The 16920-nt window shown below is 36.5% G+C and overlaps 2 protein-coding genes across 10 annotated transcripts in view; one reads left to right on the top strand and one right to left on the bottom strand.

The window, feature by feature from the left end:
- arnt2 (aryl-hydrocarbon receptor nuclear translocator 2) overlaps window positions 1–14269 on the bottom strand; it is a 108379-nt gene extending 94110 nt beyond the window's left edge. For 2 of the 9 annotated variants that reach the window (XM_067401069.1, XM_067401070.1), the window contains exons 1-2: window positions 13900–14269; window positions 1939–2050 (exon numbers count right to left, since the gene is read on the bottom strand). In XM_067401069.1, coding sequence (XP_067257170.1) covers window positions 1939–2050; window positions 13900–13930 — 143 coding nt within the window. In that variant the 5' untranslated portion in view covers window positions 13931–14269. Of the gene's footprint in view, window positions 1–1938; window positions 2051–13285; window positions 13427–13544; window positions 13711–13899 lie in introns of those variants that run through there. The other 7 variants (XM_067401074.1, XM_067401072.1, XM_067401076.1 and 4 more) reach the window with 6 other exon arrangements.
- LOC137030653 (cortexin domain-containing 1 protein) overlaps window positions 1–16920 on the top strand; it is a 61364-nt gene that overhangs the window by 22517 nt on the left and 21927 nt on the right. The window lies entirely within an intron of this gene.

Genomic DNA, 16920 nt, shown 5'->3' with positions numbered 1-16920 from the left:
AGCAGATCATTCAGAAGAAATTCAGACAATATATCAATATTTCATGGATTTAATGCTTTTGTGGACTAAAAATGCTGTTGGATGTATTTCAATGGACACTTATCATGGGCGGATTGGATTCATCTTGTGATCCCCATTTCATTACAAAGGTATGAAGTCTGGTTTTGATTTTGTGTGTTGTCATTTGCACACCCGACACAAATTACAATATTACTGTTGCTGGAGCATCTATATCATAAAACGCACCATAGATTGAGAGTAAACCCTCACAACTTCCAAATGATGTATAATTTGTTATCTTTATTAAAGGGATAGTTCACCCAAAAATGAAAATTTGATGTTTATCTGCTTACCTCCAGGGCATCCAAGATGTAGATGACTTTTTTTTCTTCAGACGAACGCAAATTATGGTTTTTAACTGCAACCGCTGCCGTCTGTCAGTCAAATAATAGCAGTGATTGGGAACTTGAACAATAAGAGTCGAAAAAACGTCCATAGACAAATCCAAATTAAACCCTGCGGCTCGTGACGGCACATTGATGTCTTAAGACACGAAACATTCGGTTTGTGCGAGAAACCGAACAGTATTTATGTAATTTTTTACCTCTAATACACCACTATGTCCAACTTCGTTCAGCTTCCGGCTAGTGAGGTCGGATCGCGCTCTGACAACGGAAGTGATGTCTCGCGCTCATTGAAGTATATGGGCGAGACATCACTTCCGTCTTCACAACGCGTTTTTTGACCTCACTAACAGGAAGCTGAACGAAGTTGGACATAGTGGTGTATTAGAGGTAAAAATTATATAAATAATGTTCAGTTTCTCGCACAAACCGATCGTTTCGTGTCTTAGGACATTAATGTGCCGTCACGAGCCGCAGGGTTTAATTTGGATTTGTCTATGGAAGTTTTATTTACTGTTATAGTTGAAGTTCCCAATCACTACTATTATTTGACTGACAGACGGCAGCGGTTGCAGTTAAAAATCATAATTTGCGTTCGACTGAAGAAAAAATGTCACCTACATCTTGGATGCACTGGGGGTAAGCAGATAAACATCACATTTTCATTTTTGGGTGAACTATCCCTTTAATGTTTTAGATAGTGTCTAAGATAGATAGATAGCTCCTTAGCCTGAGCTAACAGTCATGTCAAGCTAGGTGGGTGTGGTTTCAGCAACCAGGCACCTCAGCTCCACCCACGTCCCGCCTCTTTGCCCATTTCTGGTTATCCGCGAATGACGCGCTGCCAAGATGGCAACGACTGGCTCCACCCACTTTGGGCTTCAAAAATGCTCTTCAGAAACCTACGGGTGACGTCAGACACTGCGTCCATGTTTTACACACTCTCCCAAAAATACATGCAGCTCTGTAACGCCAGTACTTGAGAGCCATGAAGAAAGCCCATCAGTAAATGAAATTATGATTTTTATTTCCTTTCAATAATGCAAAAAAATAAAGTAGACTTACATGATGAGAACAAACGAGTCATCGTTACATCACTGCATTAAAGCTGCATTCACATTTTCACATTAAAAAATAAAGTGTAACTAAAGTGTGCAGCTTTCAAATTAACACGCGCATTACATATTTTATTCAATAAGAAATTATGTACAAAGAAATGACAAACATAGATTTGAAAAAATTGAATAAATATATATGTATATAAAGGAGTTTCATTCCCTAGGGGAAACTGAAAGTCTAAATTATTTCATAATTTATTCATTCACCATAATAATCAAATAGTCAAACTTCAGAATGTGTTGATGCATTAATTATTTACCATTATGTACTAATGATGAGATATTTTTCACATTTGATTTTCAAATACACAGCTGAAAATGGATCATTCTGAATATTTTTTCAGTTGCACAGACTGAACTACAAACAGCATCTTGAATTATGAAAATAATACACAATGTTCAGCAAAATAACTCACCCCGTCGATCTCCGCTTGCCTCCTCGCCCTGGCATGGCGCCCGCCATCCTGACCTGGCCCGCGCCCACAGCGCCTGGCATGGCTACCGACCCCGGCAGATCCGTGCCCATTTCTGAAAAGGAAAGAAACATCCTCACAATCACTGCTGCACAAACACAATCAACTGCAGTCATGTTAGACTTTAGCACATGAAATTAACCTACAAACTAAAAATAAACAGTAACACTGATTATTATCAATGTGGAAAACAGTTATGCTGCGTCATATTTTTGTGGAAACAATGAGACATTCAGGATTCTTTAATAGAAAGAACAGAATTTATTTGAAATAGAAACAGTTTGTAACTTTATTAATATCTTTACTCTCACTTTTGATTAATTTATTGCATCCTTTCTGAATAAAAGTAATAATTTCTTTAAAAGAAACAGTAGTGTTCACACACACAAACACTCACTTAATGACTCAATGAGCTCAAAAAGAAGTGTTTGTGTGTTTCTGGTCACACAGCAAGACACAAATACACCAAAAAACATTATACTTGATGCGCTAATTAAACAGCATGAGTATGTTACACACACACACAAGCTCAGGCTAACATTGCCGACAGCAGCTGGCTGAGAAAATGAACACACACTGACACGTTCAGCACCGGTGAGTGCAGAATCATATTAATATTTCATAAAGTCTGCCGTCCATTTCTCCTGTACTCTAGAACTGAGTTCTCATTCATTCATTCATTCATGAGGTTTACTTACACCTCATTTCAAACCTTAGTTCACATGAAGGTACAAGAGAAACCCTAAATCCGAAGAAGGGCAAAAAACGATTTAAGGTTGCCAAAAGTTAAGTTTAATGTTAAAATATTAAGCAAAAAATGCTGTTAAATATACTTAATTTAATTAGCCCCATAACTAGACTTTTATTATCAGTAAATGATACAGAAACTCTATCTGAGAATACCAAAATACATAGTATACTTGTGCACAAATGACTTCAAGACATATGAAAGCTTTGAGATGATTACAGGATTAGTTCACTTTCAAATAAAATTTTCCTGGTAATTTTACATGAATACGAAAGTGCTGTTTTGGCGGAAGCACTTGGAAGGCAATCATTTGTTTATATAAAGCATATACATTTTTTTCCGAAAATGGCCGATGGTTTCTCTAGATACGACTCTTATTCCTCGTCTGGTATCATTTAAAGCTCTTTAAAGCTGCACTGAAACTGTAATTTTGACCTTCATCCATTTGGAGGCCATTGAAGTCCACTATAAGGAGAATAATCCTGGAATGTTTTCATCAACAACCTTCATTTCTTTTCCACTGAAGAAAGAAAGACATGATCATCTTGGATGACATGGGGGTGAGTAAATTATCAGGAAAATTTATATGAAAGTGAACTAATCCTTTAATGAAATAAGATTGTGTGGGTGTCTGAATGGAGATTTTTTACGATTAATGGTGCAGCTCTAACATTCGGAGGCAATAAATACGTGCCTATCAATCAACATTACAGCGCCACCTTCAGGCTGAATAATGCAAGGACGTTAGATCTCGGCCAAAAGTTTGTCTGCATGTGTTCAGCGATATGAGCCAAAAAAAAAAGCCTCAACAAAAAAAAACACATATGCAAACTTCAGACTTATTTCATATCAGGCTGTGCAGATGTTTTTTGGTGCTGGTCACCGTATGATTTCGCTGCATGGAAAAAGCTGTGGTCATTCTTCAAAATATCTCCATTGTACATGCTTCAGAAGTTTCTAGAGCTCCCTCATCCTGCCGCCGTCGTTCTCTCTCAGAAAGCCTTCAGGTCAAACTCATTAATCCGTCTCATGGGATGAGTGAAGGATTGAAGACAGATAGGATGCTGCCGTCTCTCATTTTAAATCACGATTCAACAGCTTACATGCTCCTCTCGCTCTCTTTTCTCTCCTCTGACTCGTTCTAATGGCAATACAGAGGCCCGTTTCCAGATCTGCCCCAAACAAAACATCCCGTCCCTCAGGATCCCGCCTGTAATGTCTGAGCTCTTTAGAAATGTGGATAGCACGTCTCATTTCATGTTTTGTGTGAGAAGTGAACTCCATCGAGACAAAAACAGGCCAAATGAGCAAATTCTTCATTTAAAGTGTAGAGAAAACCTTCCCAGAACACCACAGCATCTTGGACCGCGGCCCGTCTGCACGGATCTATGCTGTGACGGATAAACGTGGATGAATTGATTCTCTGAAGGAATGATTCAGATCTGGATTATCAATACTAGAGGTTCAGCACAGGATTGTGGGTATGCGGCAGAGTTTCAGTCGATTTTGGCATTTCAGTAGCTGATGCTGGAGAGATGTTCAAAGGTTTGATGGCAGTATTAAAACTTTTATTCTGCAAGGATGCATTAAAATGATCAAGACATTTGTCGTGTTAAAAACTGATTTCCATTTCATATAAATGCTTTAAATTTTTAAGACCTTAATTAAGACTTTTTTGTGTGTTTAAGTGCTATAAATTGGGTGAAAAACCATGAAAATTTTAAAAAGAACAACCCAGTAACTTTGTTTTGGCAAATCTTTCTCTGCAAGCATCTGAAAATAGCAAGCTGTTCAGATTTTGCTCCCCTTGTGATGTAGGAAGGGGATCTTATTATAATATTACCACCCCTTAATCTGCACGTTTCCACCCACGGCATCGCCATTTTGTTTTCGTAAGCAACAACGGTGTGTCAACGCAAAAGTTGGAGCAAAGCATGCCAACTGTTCTGTCATTGGCTGCACAGACGAGCACTGAACACTATTTAGAGCTTGGTTAACCCTTCAAGATGATCCTAGCAAGCTCGATTTCTAAAAAAGGAGCGTTTCTGTCCGGTTTTTGGCTGCGTGAGATTCTCCAGCTTTGTTGTTGTTGAGCTGTTAAAGCTCCGCCCTCTTCTGAAAAAGGGGGCCGGGAGCAACAGCTCATTTGCATTTAAAGGGACACACACAAAAACAGTGTGTTTTTGCACACACCCAAATAGGGGCAAATTTGTCAAGCTATAATAAATGATCTGTGGGGGATTTTGAGCTGAAACTTCACAGACACATTCTGGGGACACCAGAGACTAGGGATGGGCATTTCAAGCAAAAACAATATTCGACGATCACTGGGAATTATTAGATTATTATTTGAAAATCACACCCCTCCCCCTCATGCATGCACGCATGTATAAGTTACACACACACAAACGGAGAGAGAAAGGGAGAGACCATTCGCTTCTTCAATCTTTTTTTCAGATTGAAATTCATAACAGTGTGGTGCAGAGCAAACGTTTTCAATACACAGAAGTTGGGCTCCTTAGGAATTACATTAATTGAAAACGCTCGCTCTGCACCAGCGGACACGCACCATTATGAACGCCCATGGGCATTTTACTTTCACTTTCAAATTAGCGCCAATTCGAGAGCTGTGAATGGTGGGTTCATTGTTATTCTTAATGAAAAACACAACAACAGAGCAGTACAATGACAAACCCGCTTAAACAGATGCTTTTATATTTAGATTTGAAACCAAAACTTCCACCTTCGTCTTGTCAGTCAGGCGGAATGGACGAAGTGAGGTGAAATCTGACTCCTGCTGCTGATCTGTGCTGCGACTCTCGTTCGGCTCATTTAATTGTAGTGTCTGTTATCGAACTGAACTAAACGATTTTTATTACTATAAAAAAAAACAAAAGATCTGCAAAAGATGTTACAAAATAACGCAAGCGAAGGGAGTCAAAAGCATCTTGCCGTCAAACATCCCGATTTGTACAAAGAATTTAAAGAGCAACAGGTTAGTGAATGTGATACCAACATTCTGTTTATGCTCTCAAACATTAAATGAGTTATTTAATTATTTTACTCGTGCAAGCAAACCTGAGGTGTATTATTGAGTCTAAGTTTAATAAGTGATATCTGGTTGCAAAAATAAAATTAATTTAAAAATACATAAATACGTGAAGGGTATATACAGTTATTTTAAACCAATTTATGCTTTAATAATATTGCTTTAATTATTTACAGTAATATAATCTTACTGTCAAAAACACTTAAATGTATAAAAAAGCATAACAGCAAATAATTTACAGTTTTATTGAGCGTGAAAATAATAAACATTAAAAATCATATTAAATCTAACTCTAACTTCACAGCAATGAAGCTCAAATCCAGAATTATCAGCTGAACTGGTGAAGAAAGAGTTCTGTCATATGTTATTAAGTTACTTTTCCTGCTGTTTTAGGTTTTTGCCGTAGTATCGTTTAAGTATCAGTATTGTGATATTTAAGTTGGGTATCGTATCGAAGTCAAAATTTTGGTATCATGACGACACTACATTATAGGCCCCTTTAAGCCATTTTCAACATTGATAATAATCAGAAATGTTTCTTGAGCAGCAAATCCTCATATATACACACATACACAAATCAACACATATACACACACTTGTAAATCAAAAGCTTTAGAGAAAAGTCCTTGAAAGTCCCCAGTCCCAGAGCGCACATAATCGACTAGCAAAACATTTTTCAGGGCTGACATTTACATGGACTTTATAACACATACCTCATTAAGTGTAAAAACTCTTCCGGGAATTTTGTGCTGACAAGTTAATCTTTTTTAACATTTCAAAGCCTTTCTCTCTCTCCCACCAGCCCACGCAAACGAAACTAATCACAAAAATGACATGAATCACATATGTTGGATTCGAAACTCTCACTGAGTTTGCAGCCGTATATAATACAGATAAATGTGAGGAACTGACTTAAGAATGGACTACCAAAACTTTCATTATAATTGCTAAATCCCTATAAACAATAAAAACAAGACGGAATCAGGCCATTCCAATCACAATGATGACTACAAATGAAGAATGGAAAAATAACCTGTTCAACTCAGAAGGTTTGGTAGCAAAACATTCAGTTGCTGTATTCTCGACCAACACTTAAGAGCTAGTGAAAAGAGAGATTCAGTGCAGCTGAAGCAATATAACGTCAGGGTTTAGATGAGGTTGGCATATTTCCATGCAGAAAAGAGTTTCTCAATTCAGTGCTTCAGAGCAGGAAATGAATCAGAAAGAAATGTGTTTAAAGGGAAAATCTACAAATGATTTAATTAACATGATCAAATATTTTATTTCTGATCGCACGAACATGTGAACAATGACTCTTCTCTTCTGGTCTATTGTTACACTGCCAAAGAAAGTTCATGCTGCCAAACGTTCTAGAGATTTCTGACATGATGGTCAACAGAAAACCGAAAACATGCTGAAATACTTCAATAATGCATGTGCAAATGTCCTCTTTTTAGCTTTATTCTCATTTCAAGCACTTACAGAGACTTATAAATGCTGCATTTCTTAACAGATGTTTTAAAAACCATCAAAACTCCAATGTTTCATGCAAGAAAGTACTCATTCAATTCTCAAATTGTTCAATGAACTGTTAAAACTAACTTTCAGAGCTAAAACTGACACTAAGACTTGTTCTTAACCCAATTTACTGACGCCAGGTAAATCAATATACAAACAACTTAAGTCAACCATGCCTGCTGGGTGATCTAAAACACAGAGACGGGGAAATATGAGACGATCAAATATTTCCGCACATCATGTTTTATGAATCCATCACAATGTCATGCAGCTTTACAAATAGGCTGTTTTGAAGAATGGAGCTGTTAAAAACTATATTTAACTTGCGGGACAACGTACTGCCATCTTTCATTGCTGAGAGGCATTTCCATAGAAGTCTTAGGGTGACATCAAACATCTTTGCTTTTGGAAAACGCTAGACACGGGCAGTGTAATGGGGGAAAAACACAAGCTGGACTGATTTTAACCTGAGCACCGTGTTTTTAGAATGGCGTGACAAGCGTGAGGCACTGAAAAAGACACAAGATGCGAGCGCAACGGTCATACACATCCGTCTAGCGCGTATTTACATAGAAAAACAATGGAAAAGAAGCACATTGGAATGAAAAAAAAAAAAAAACACATTCTGTGTGTTTGATTCTCTTGGTTCTTTTGGTCTGGATCAAAAAAGAAAACAATACATTTAGTCCTGTTTCGGCTTTTATAATGTGTATTTTGCGCTGGAACTTGTCGAACATCTAAAACAATGCTGTGCTGGGCTATATGCGCTCGCTGTATGAGCATACAGATGATAGTATATGATGGACCTGACATATCATGAAGAGCTTATAAAATGTGTAAAGGAGTCAAACAGCGTCAGGAAACAACACGAACAAAGATCTGCGGTTCTGATGCCTGTACCGAACTGTGAAGTGCAACATCGCGACTATGACGAGAAAAAGCGACTTCGCGTCTTGATATCACATCCTGTTTTTAATTTGTTTACATGTCGTCACCTTGGAATTATAAGGTTCTATCTGACATGTGTGTCAAAATTGAGTTATTCACATATTCTTATTATGTGACACCTGCAAAGCAGTATGGAATGCAAAAACTTCGAAGCTCAATATCTCAAAGTTGCTCAGAATGCAGATAGAATCCAGGAGCAGGAGCGTCATGTGAGCAGCAGTGAAGCGGGGTTTCAGCACAAGTCTATTTTTGTTGTGCTGCTGATGTTCAATTAAAGTGAAAGCACACTTTTGATGGACAAAATAAATATGATTTCATACAAAAAGTGCTCAAAATGCACAGAATAAGCATGTCTAGTGTGTTTTAACTGAAAAATTAAGAATCAGAAATATTTATAGAAGATTTACTCTTTTAAACTTGTTTTTAATTACTCAGTTTGGGTGAAAGTAAGCGTGTTATAAAATCTAAAGTCAACTAGACAGAAAATGAGACATATAAACATTATTTTAGTTATTACACAGACAGATATATAGGCTCTAGCACTACCAGAGGGTTTGTGGTCTGTTTTTTTTGCTGAGTTTGCTGTCAAAAGTACCGACTTTAATACCAAGTCTATACTTGAGCGCTGTTGAGTAGATTCATAAACACCTTTGATTGGCCATTGGGTTCACGCACTCAACAGATACTTCTGTGATTGGCTATAATGATGAACACATGGGAGCATTTGAAAGTGTTTTGAAAGCATGACCGGTCCGCTGATACAGTAGACGCCTGCTTTCAACCGTATCCGTGTAAACACTTGGTGAAGAGCGTCACTGATGACCATTTACAACATGTTTTTGAAATGCTGATCATTGTAGCCAATCACAGACCTATCTGATGAGCACGTGAACACACTGGCCAATCACAGGTGTTTATGAATCCACTCAACAGTGCTCAAAGCAACACATTTTTAAAATGTAAGTACTGCTGAAAAGATGGGTCTCCGTCTGCTTGTTTTTCACATTATTAAAACATTTGAGTAAAAAACAAAAGACTCAAAACAGTGAAACTAACATTATAAAACGAGTAGTTCTGACATTTAAAGCGGTCAATAAAAGCTACCGTTCAAATGTTTGGGGTCGGTGAGTTTAAGTGTATAATGCTCACCAAGGCTGATCAAAAACAGTAAAACTGTGATAGTGTGAACTAGAGCTGTGCAATTAATCACAATCACAAAACAAATCGCAATTTGAGCACATGCAATTTCTAAATCGCATAAGACCACCATTTTATTTATTACATTTATTGGTAGCACTTTATTTTACAGTCCTGTTCCCCATGTGCATACTATGTACTTATTATAGTAATTGCAATAACTGGGTAATAACTAGGTACTAACCCTGAACCTACCCCTAAACCTAAACTTAACCCATGTAGTTGCCTTATATTGCCCAGTACTTTCTTAGGCAAGTACACAGTAAATACATGTAAGTGCACATACTGTAAAATAAAGTGCAACCCATTTATTTATATTTTAATTCAGAATATTTTGGAGTATTTTGGATTCAGGAGAGAGGATGTGTCAGAGAGCAAGGTAATTTGCAAGACCTGTGAGATTATTGCAACAAAACAGGGCAATACAACAACCCTGTTCCAGCACTTAAAACAGCGCCATAAAAAAAAAATGTATGATCAATGCATGTCGACAAAGTCCATCAAAACTAACAAAAGCACACCTCAAAGCCAACCTGAACCAACTGAACAAGTATCCATCATTCAAGCATTTGCAAGCATCACACCTTATGAGAAAGGATCAAATGCAATCACCAAACATACATGTAAAGACATGGTGCCTGCGTACGTCAGTAAAGACGGCTTCTGAAGACTAAAACAAACACTCGATACCAAATGATGCCATCTGTTTATAAAGCTATTAATACGGTGTTATTTAATTGTGAAATGTTTTGTTATGCACTTCTTGTGCATTGAATACATTTAGAATGGAGCATATTTGAGCAAAAACAAAAGCCAAAGTCTCAAATAAAATCGCAATTGCAATATTAATAAAAAATAAATAAATAAATATTGCACAGACCTAGTGTGAACTGTTTTCTATGTGAATATATATTGTAAAAATGTAATTTATTCCTGTGATCAAAGCTGAATTTTCAGCATCATTACTCCAGTTTTCAGTGTCACATGATCCTTCAGAAATCATTCTGATATGATAATTTGCTGCTCAAGAAACATTTATGATTATTATCATATTTTTTCAGGATTCTCTGATGAAATGAAAGCTCAAAAGAACAGCATTTATTTGAAACAGAAATCTTTTGTAACATTATAAATGTCTTTACTGTCACTTTTGATCAATTTAATGCATCCTCACTGAATAAAAGCATTAATTTCTTTAAAAATAAAACCTTACTGACCACCAAACTTTTGACAGTGTACACACACACATCGCCTGAATGTAAACGGTACAGAAAACTGTCTAAATGTTGACTTATACCGTCTCACATTATATTCATCAAATATCTAAACTCAGCCCTTTTATCCAACAACACAAAATCAATGCGGTCAACAGGTGATCAGCAGTTTCTAGCGGATGTAGAGCACCATATGCTCCAGAAACACACGAGTCTTTCTTAGCAACGCTACTCTTCTGGTCAGTCCTGTAATCCGTCCCTCCTCTCAGAAAGGCTTCCTTCACAAACAAGAGGTCGGCAAACAGTCTGAACTGTTGCTAATCAACTGTGTCTGTAATCCCCATTGACCAACGCCAACTGCTATTTGTACGAAACACGTTCTTATCGCGGACATGCTGCAACCAGGGCCTTTTGTTAAGCATCGTGGGCATAACGGTAAAAGTACAGATGGTCTACATATTTCTTAAGCAAGCGAAATAAAAGCAAGCTGACTTTAAAACAAAGTGCCCTTGAGTTCAACTACAGTCATGTGACTCTGGCCCAGAATGCTCCTGTGCATTCTAAAGCGCGCTTGGCAGCTCGGCGTGTCAACCAGGTGCTAATAACGCACACATTCTTTATTCATTTCCCCTCATTTGCATTTACAATGAGGTGGCGGGGAAGGAATTGCCCGCTGGGGGAAAAAGAGCGTTCATGGAAGCAGTGGAGTCATGGAGCTTAATTTACTTCAAGTGCAGACTGAACAAACCGAGCAGCAGTAGGTTTCTGTGACGTGTTTCTCTGGATCAGTCACATTCATACAGCAAGACTGATGCATAAAGTTTATTAGATGTAGGAGGGGGAAAAAAAAGCTACAAAAGCTGTCACTGAGGTCAAAAGGTACACTTTTGTTCCTTTAAGGTACCAATATGCACATGTTAGATACAAAGTTGTACCTTTTGAAAAGGTTCCGCCCCAGTGACGGCTTTTGTACCTTTTGTTCTGAGTATAATATCAGGTTTATCAGGCCAGAGATAATATTGTGCTTATTTCTTCCAATTCAGACTATTTTTACTGCATGTAAAATTATTTGATATATGAACTTCTAGGCCTCTAAATTATCGACATGACTTCAGTCGACAGACAGTTTATATTTTTTAAGCAAGTAAAAGTCATTTTAGTATAATTGTAAATGTGTTAATGTTCTATATTCTTTAGAAAGTCAACATAACACTTTTTTTCCATCTTTATGGCCATATAAATAAAAACATTTTTGCTCAGTTTGGGCCTCGGATTAAAACTGAGGTGTTTTTTCCTCTCAACTATGAGCTTCATATTCTCACTATAGGAGTCATAAATGCCTGATGTATCAAAACACATAAGCAAAAAGTTTATATATATATATATATATATATATATATATATATATATATATATATATATATATATATATATATATATATATATATATATACATACCTTTATATTTTGTCTAAAGGATCAAATTAAAAAACATTAAAAAACAGATTTGCCTAATATTTAAAGTATTTGTTCACTTCAGAATTAAAATTTCCTGATAATTTACTCACCGTCATCCAAGATGTTCGTGTCTTTCTTTCTTCAGTTGAAAAGAAATGAAGGTTTTTGAGGAAAACATTCCAGGATTTTTCTCCATATAGTGGACTTCACTGGGGTTCAACGGGTCCAAATGTCAGTTTCAGTGCAGCTTCAAAGAGCTCTACATGATCCCAGACGAGGAATAAGAGCCTTATCTAGAGAAACCATTGCTCATTTTCTAAATAAATAATAATAATTATATACTTTTTAACCACAAATGCTCGTCTTGCACTGCTCTGCGATGCGCCATGCATTACATAATCACATTGGAAAGGTCACACGTGACGTAGGCGGAAGTACCGGAGTAAAAACTAATTTTCTCCAACTTCAAAATCGTCCGACATCCCTGTTTTACCTTTTTTATAAAGAGCATTTTTGCATATTCGCTTTGTAAACACTTGCTCTGTACTTCCGCCTTTCCAACGTGATTACATAATGCGTGGTACATCACAGAGCAGTGCAAGACGAGCATTTGTGGTTAAAAAGAATATTATTTTTATTTTAATTTAGAAAATGGCCAATGGTTTCTCTAGATGAGACTCGTATTCCTCGTCTGGGATCATGTAGAGCTCTTTGAAGCTGCACTGAAACTGACATTTGGACCTTCAACCCGTTGAACCCCAGTGAAGTCCACTATATGGAGAAAAATCCTGGAATGTTTTCATCAAAAACCTTCATTTCTTTTCCACTGAAGAAAGACAGACATGAACATCTTGGATGACATGGGGGTGAGTAAATTACCAGGACATTTTAATTCTGAAGTGAACTACTCCTTTAAAAGTGATGCAATTTGATGTCTGATTTCACTTGAAGCAACATGACTAAAATAGAGCACAGATGCCCACATACTCGTGACTCTGGACTGCATTAAAACCTAAACAGCAAAAGTTTAAGCTCTAGAAATATTAAAAATTCAGTGACAAACCAACAATGTCACACATTCATGTGAACTTAAACATTAGCTTATGATAGTCTTGCACAACAACACAGTGCTCTTGTTTACATCTCACAATCACTCACCATTTTGTCTCATATTCCTGCTACAATTTGAACATTTTAAGTGCTTCACAGAAACATCAAAATATCTCACTGTTCTTGCTATCCTAATCCGCACATATGACAATAAACTTGACTGTTTGCTCCATATCCATTGTCGCAATGGAATCAACAGGCTGAGGAAGTAGAGCTGTTAGAACAAATATCCTCCCATCACATCACAGTCCCATAAGAAACGCATCAGATTCAGTAGTTGCGTATCAAAGGAAATCAAAGCACGTACCGGCGTGTGGAAATGTATTCAGCATCTAATTTACATCAGCAACAAGCCGCGGCCGAATAACGCCAAATGTGCTACATTTCATTCTGACGCCACAGAACACTCGCGCGACGTTCTATAGCCACAGAAGAAAGAACGTTAATACAGCAATGATACAATGTAGCGTTTAAAATTCGAAATGTCGCTGCTGTTGTTACTTGTGCGGGGGGGAGGGGGTGCTCGCGTGCGTTTAAAGCGTCGCGGTTTCTTTTGTTAACGCGAAAACACAATATTGCTTTAAAAAAAACCCGACGTCCGCTTTCCCTCTAAACACCACACACAATATATTTAAAAGCACAGCTGTGGAATCGCTACTCACCCGATGGGTTTACAGCGGCGGGTGTTGCCATATTGCCTCGGTGGAAACGCAGATATGCAGAAAAGCAGAAATGACGCACAATAAGAAAATAACGCCGCACGCGATCCTCTCCGAGTGTCTCGAACGCGCAAACTCAGTTCAGCCCCGCATGTGAGGATGTGATGGCGATCGAGCGATGCTGGATGAGCTTTAACTGCGTTTCTGCTCGTGCATGTAGCAGATTCGTCTGACAAACGCAAGATGTCTGAGAGGTTGCGTGAACACCGCGAGACTTCACTGAATTAATGAGCGCAGGATCCGAGCCGCGGCTTCGGCGCCTTTCCGCCCTCCAAGAAGTTCAGCCCGGGCTTCAGTTCACTCGTGCATTCATTGTTGCTTTGCTCTGGTCGTGTGCTTAGACATCACTGCTGTTCTGAGACCTGTAAAACATTGAGTGCGTGCATTATATCTGAGGTTCTGAGTGTTTTCTCTTTTGTATACTGGTTTCAGTTCAAAGCTATGAGGGTTTTTTTTTTTATTTTTTTTTTAGAAAATTAGTTAAATTAGAATAATTTTTGTCTGTTCTGTCTTCCAGAAAGTCTAACATCACATTTTTGTTATTAATTGTGGATTAATCATTATTACATAAAAAACATGCGTCCTTACAGGGGCCAGTATATTTAATGTTATATATATTATATATATATATATATATATATATATATATATATATATATATATATATATATATATATAAATTATTAAAAATATATTATTAAAAATATATAAAATAATCCTACAGAATTGGAGTAAACTGCTGTCCCACAACCAAAAACGCAATTAAAAAGCATTTAAGTATTGAATATTTCAATATCAGTAAGCTTAATATATTTAAAATCATTATTTATTGGGTACTTTCAGTTGAGAGGAGTCTGTCCCGAACCCTAAATTTCAACTTGTGAAAATGATATTAAAATAATTTTTGCATTTTTTTTCTCCCATTGTTGTTTTTAAAAATGTATTTTTTTTTTTTAAATGAAGTTATATATATGTATATCTATATGTATGTATATGTATGTCACTACCGAAACAGTGTGTGTTTGAGTCCATTGTCTGAGACATTTACATTTTTGATCAGGAAATATTCCTGTGTCCCTCCCTCTCACAGCCTCTCTTTCAGAGTAGACAGATCCATCATTTTGAGTTAAATGTGTTCAAAAGTGTGGAACTTCAAGCAATGTCACTATCAAACACCTTTTTTCTGCAATTAAGCACACTTTTTTTGGGTGTTATTCCATAACATGTAGTTTTTAATGTGTGTACAACTTCAGAACTGTGCTAGCTAACCATGTGCTGATTATCAAAGTATCTAAATCTATATAAAGTCTATAAAATTGTCACTACTGAAACGTTTCAGTAATGACATCATTGTTTTGGTAGTGACAAAAGGAAACACATAATCGTTTATTTGGGGGAAATAAACTAAATTTTAGTACAGTTATGCAAATCATTAAGTTTAGTATGTTTTATTATGCAAATCAGTAGTGTTTTAGTATGCGAGTTAAAATCCTGTGATGTGATGTGGTCACTACCAACACATTACTGTCACTACTGAAATTGTGAGGTCATGACCGAAAGATGTTTTGTCAAAAATAAAGTATATTGAATGATCAACTAAGATGTTATTATAGTGTTTGGTTCAATGTATATTCAGACTAATGAATCCTTCTCTTTGAAATCAGTATGATAAACTTTATGACTTTTACAAAGAAAGATTATATTCAAAATACAACAAATCTCATAAATTACACTTGAAATATTGTTAAAATTATAGTTGTTATTTACCTGTGAAAACCTTCTTAAAAAATAACAAAAAATAAATATATTTATAAGGTAGATGTAAAGAAAATCTTAATGTATCTCTTCTTATTAAAGTAATTATCATTGTGTTTTTGACTCATTTTGGGGGAGGAAAAATATTCATAAACTTTCTGAAAATACAATATGAGAATTAAATGTACAATCCCTAGAAATGTGTACCTTGGATATTATACAATTTGCATACATACATACAAAATTTGTGGAAAAAGACAAGTTTTTCTAGACATTTCCACCTCTGACTTTGAACCAATTCAGAATGGCCCATATACAGTGTATAGTCAAGCCTTTAGCCTTGTGCCTCTATAAGGTGATTTTAAAAAAGCAGTGAGAAAAATAGCCCAGTTTCCCCCATTTAAATATTTGCCATAATCTTATCATAAAGTATTTCTGTTTATATGAAATGATTTGCATCTATTACAGTTTTTCTCAGTCGCTTTGGTACATTTCTCAGATCAGAATTGAAATTCTCAAAACTACCTGTTCAATTCTCACATCATTGTGTCACTTGTGCACATCAAAAAAGCAGTTTCTCATTTCTTTGAACAAGTTGCAAATGCTTTGGTACATCCATGCAAATGATTATGTACAATTCTCTGTTGTTTCCTACATTATCAGTTGCTTATGTCATGTTGATCAAAATGTATTATATTGGGTCTCTGTTGAATAGTCTCACCCCCCACAACATTTAGGCACAAGCTCATAGCATAAGTCTTTACATGCAAAATGGTTGAACAAGTTATCATAATATGTCAAGCATATTTCTATACTTTCTATATTTCCATTAGACTTTTTTCTAAATCTGTCCTGAATTGGTAAATTGCTCCCATCTTGACGACATGACATGACTCAATAACTACATGACTCAATGACTCAATGACATGTTCTGTCAATAAAATACAGTACAAACAGTAAGAGAGTAAATTTGAATCTTTTCCATTCTCTTGCAATTACACTCACACATACACTAAGATGTAACTTATAATTGACAATAATTATCATCAAAACTTTAGCCATAGTTTCCATCAGAACGTCCCTCCAGAGTAAACGGTTATATTGAGAACATGACTAAACAATTTGACTGTCTTATCCGTACACAATGACACAAGGACTTCTCATTCTGATGGCACTGACATGTTCATTGACACAGATATTTACTTTTGA

Source organism: Chanodichthys erythropterus, chromosome 11 (assembly GCF_024489055.1).
Source record: "Chanodichthys erythropterus isolate Z2021 chromosome 11, ASM2448905v1, whole genome shotgun sequence".
Classification (NCBI taxonomy): domain Eukaryota; kingdom Metazoa; phylum Chordata; class Actinopteri; order Cypriniformes; family Xenocyprididae; genus Chanodichthys; species Chanodichthys erythropterus.
Note: the sequence above shows the minus strand (reverse complement) of the source record. Positions and strands in the feature narration are given on the sequence as shown.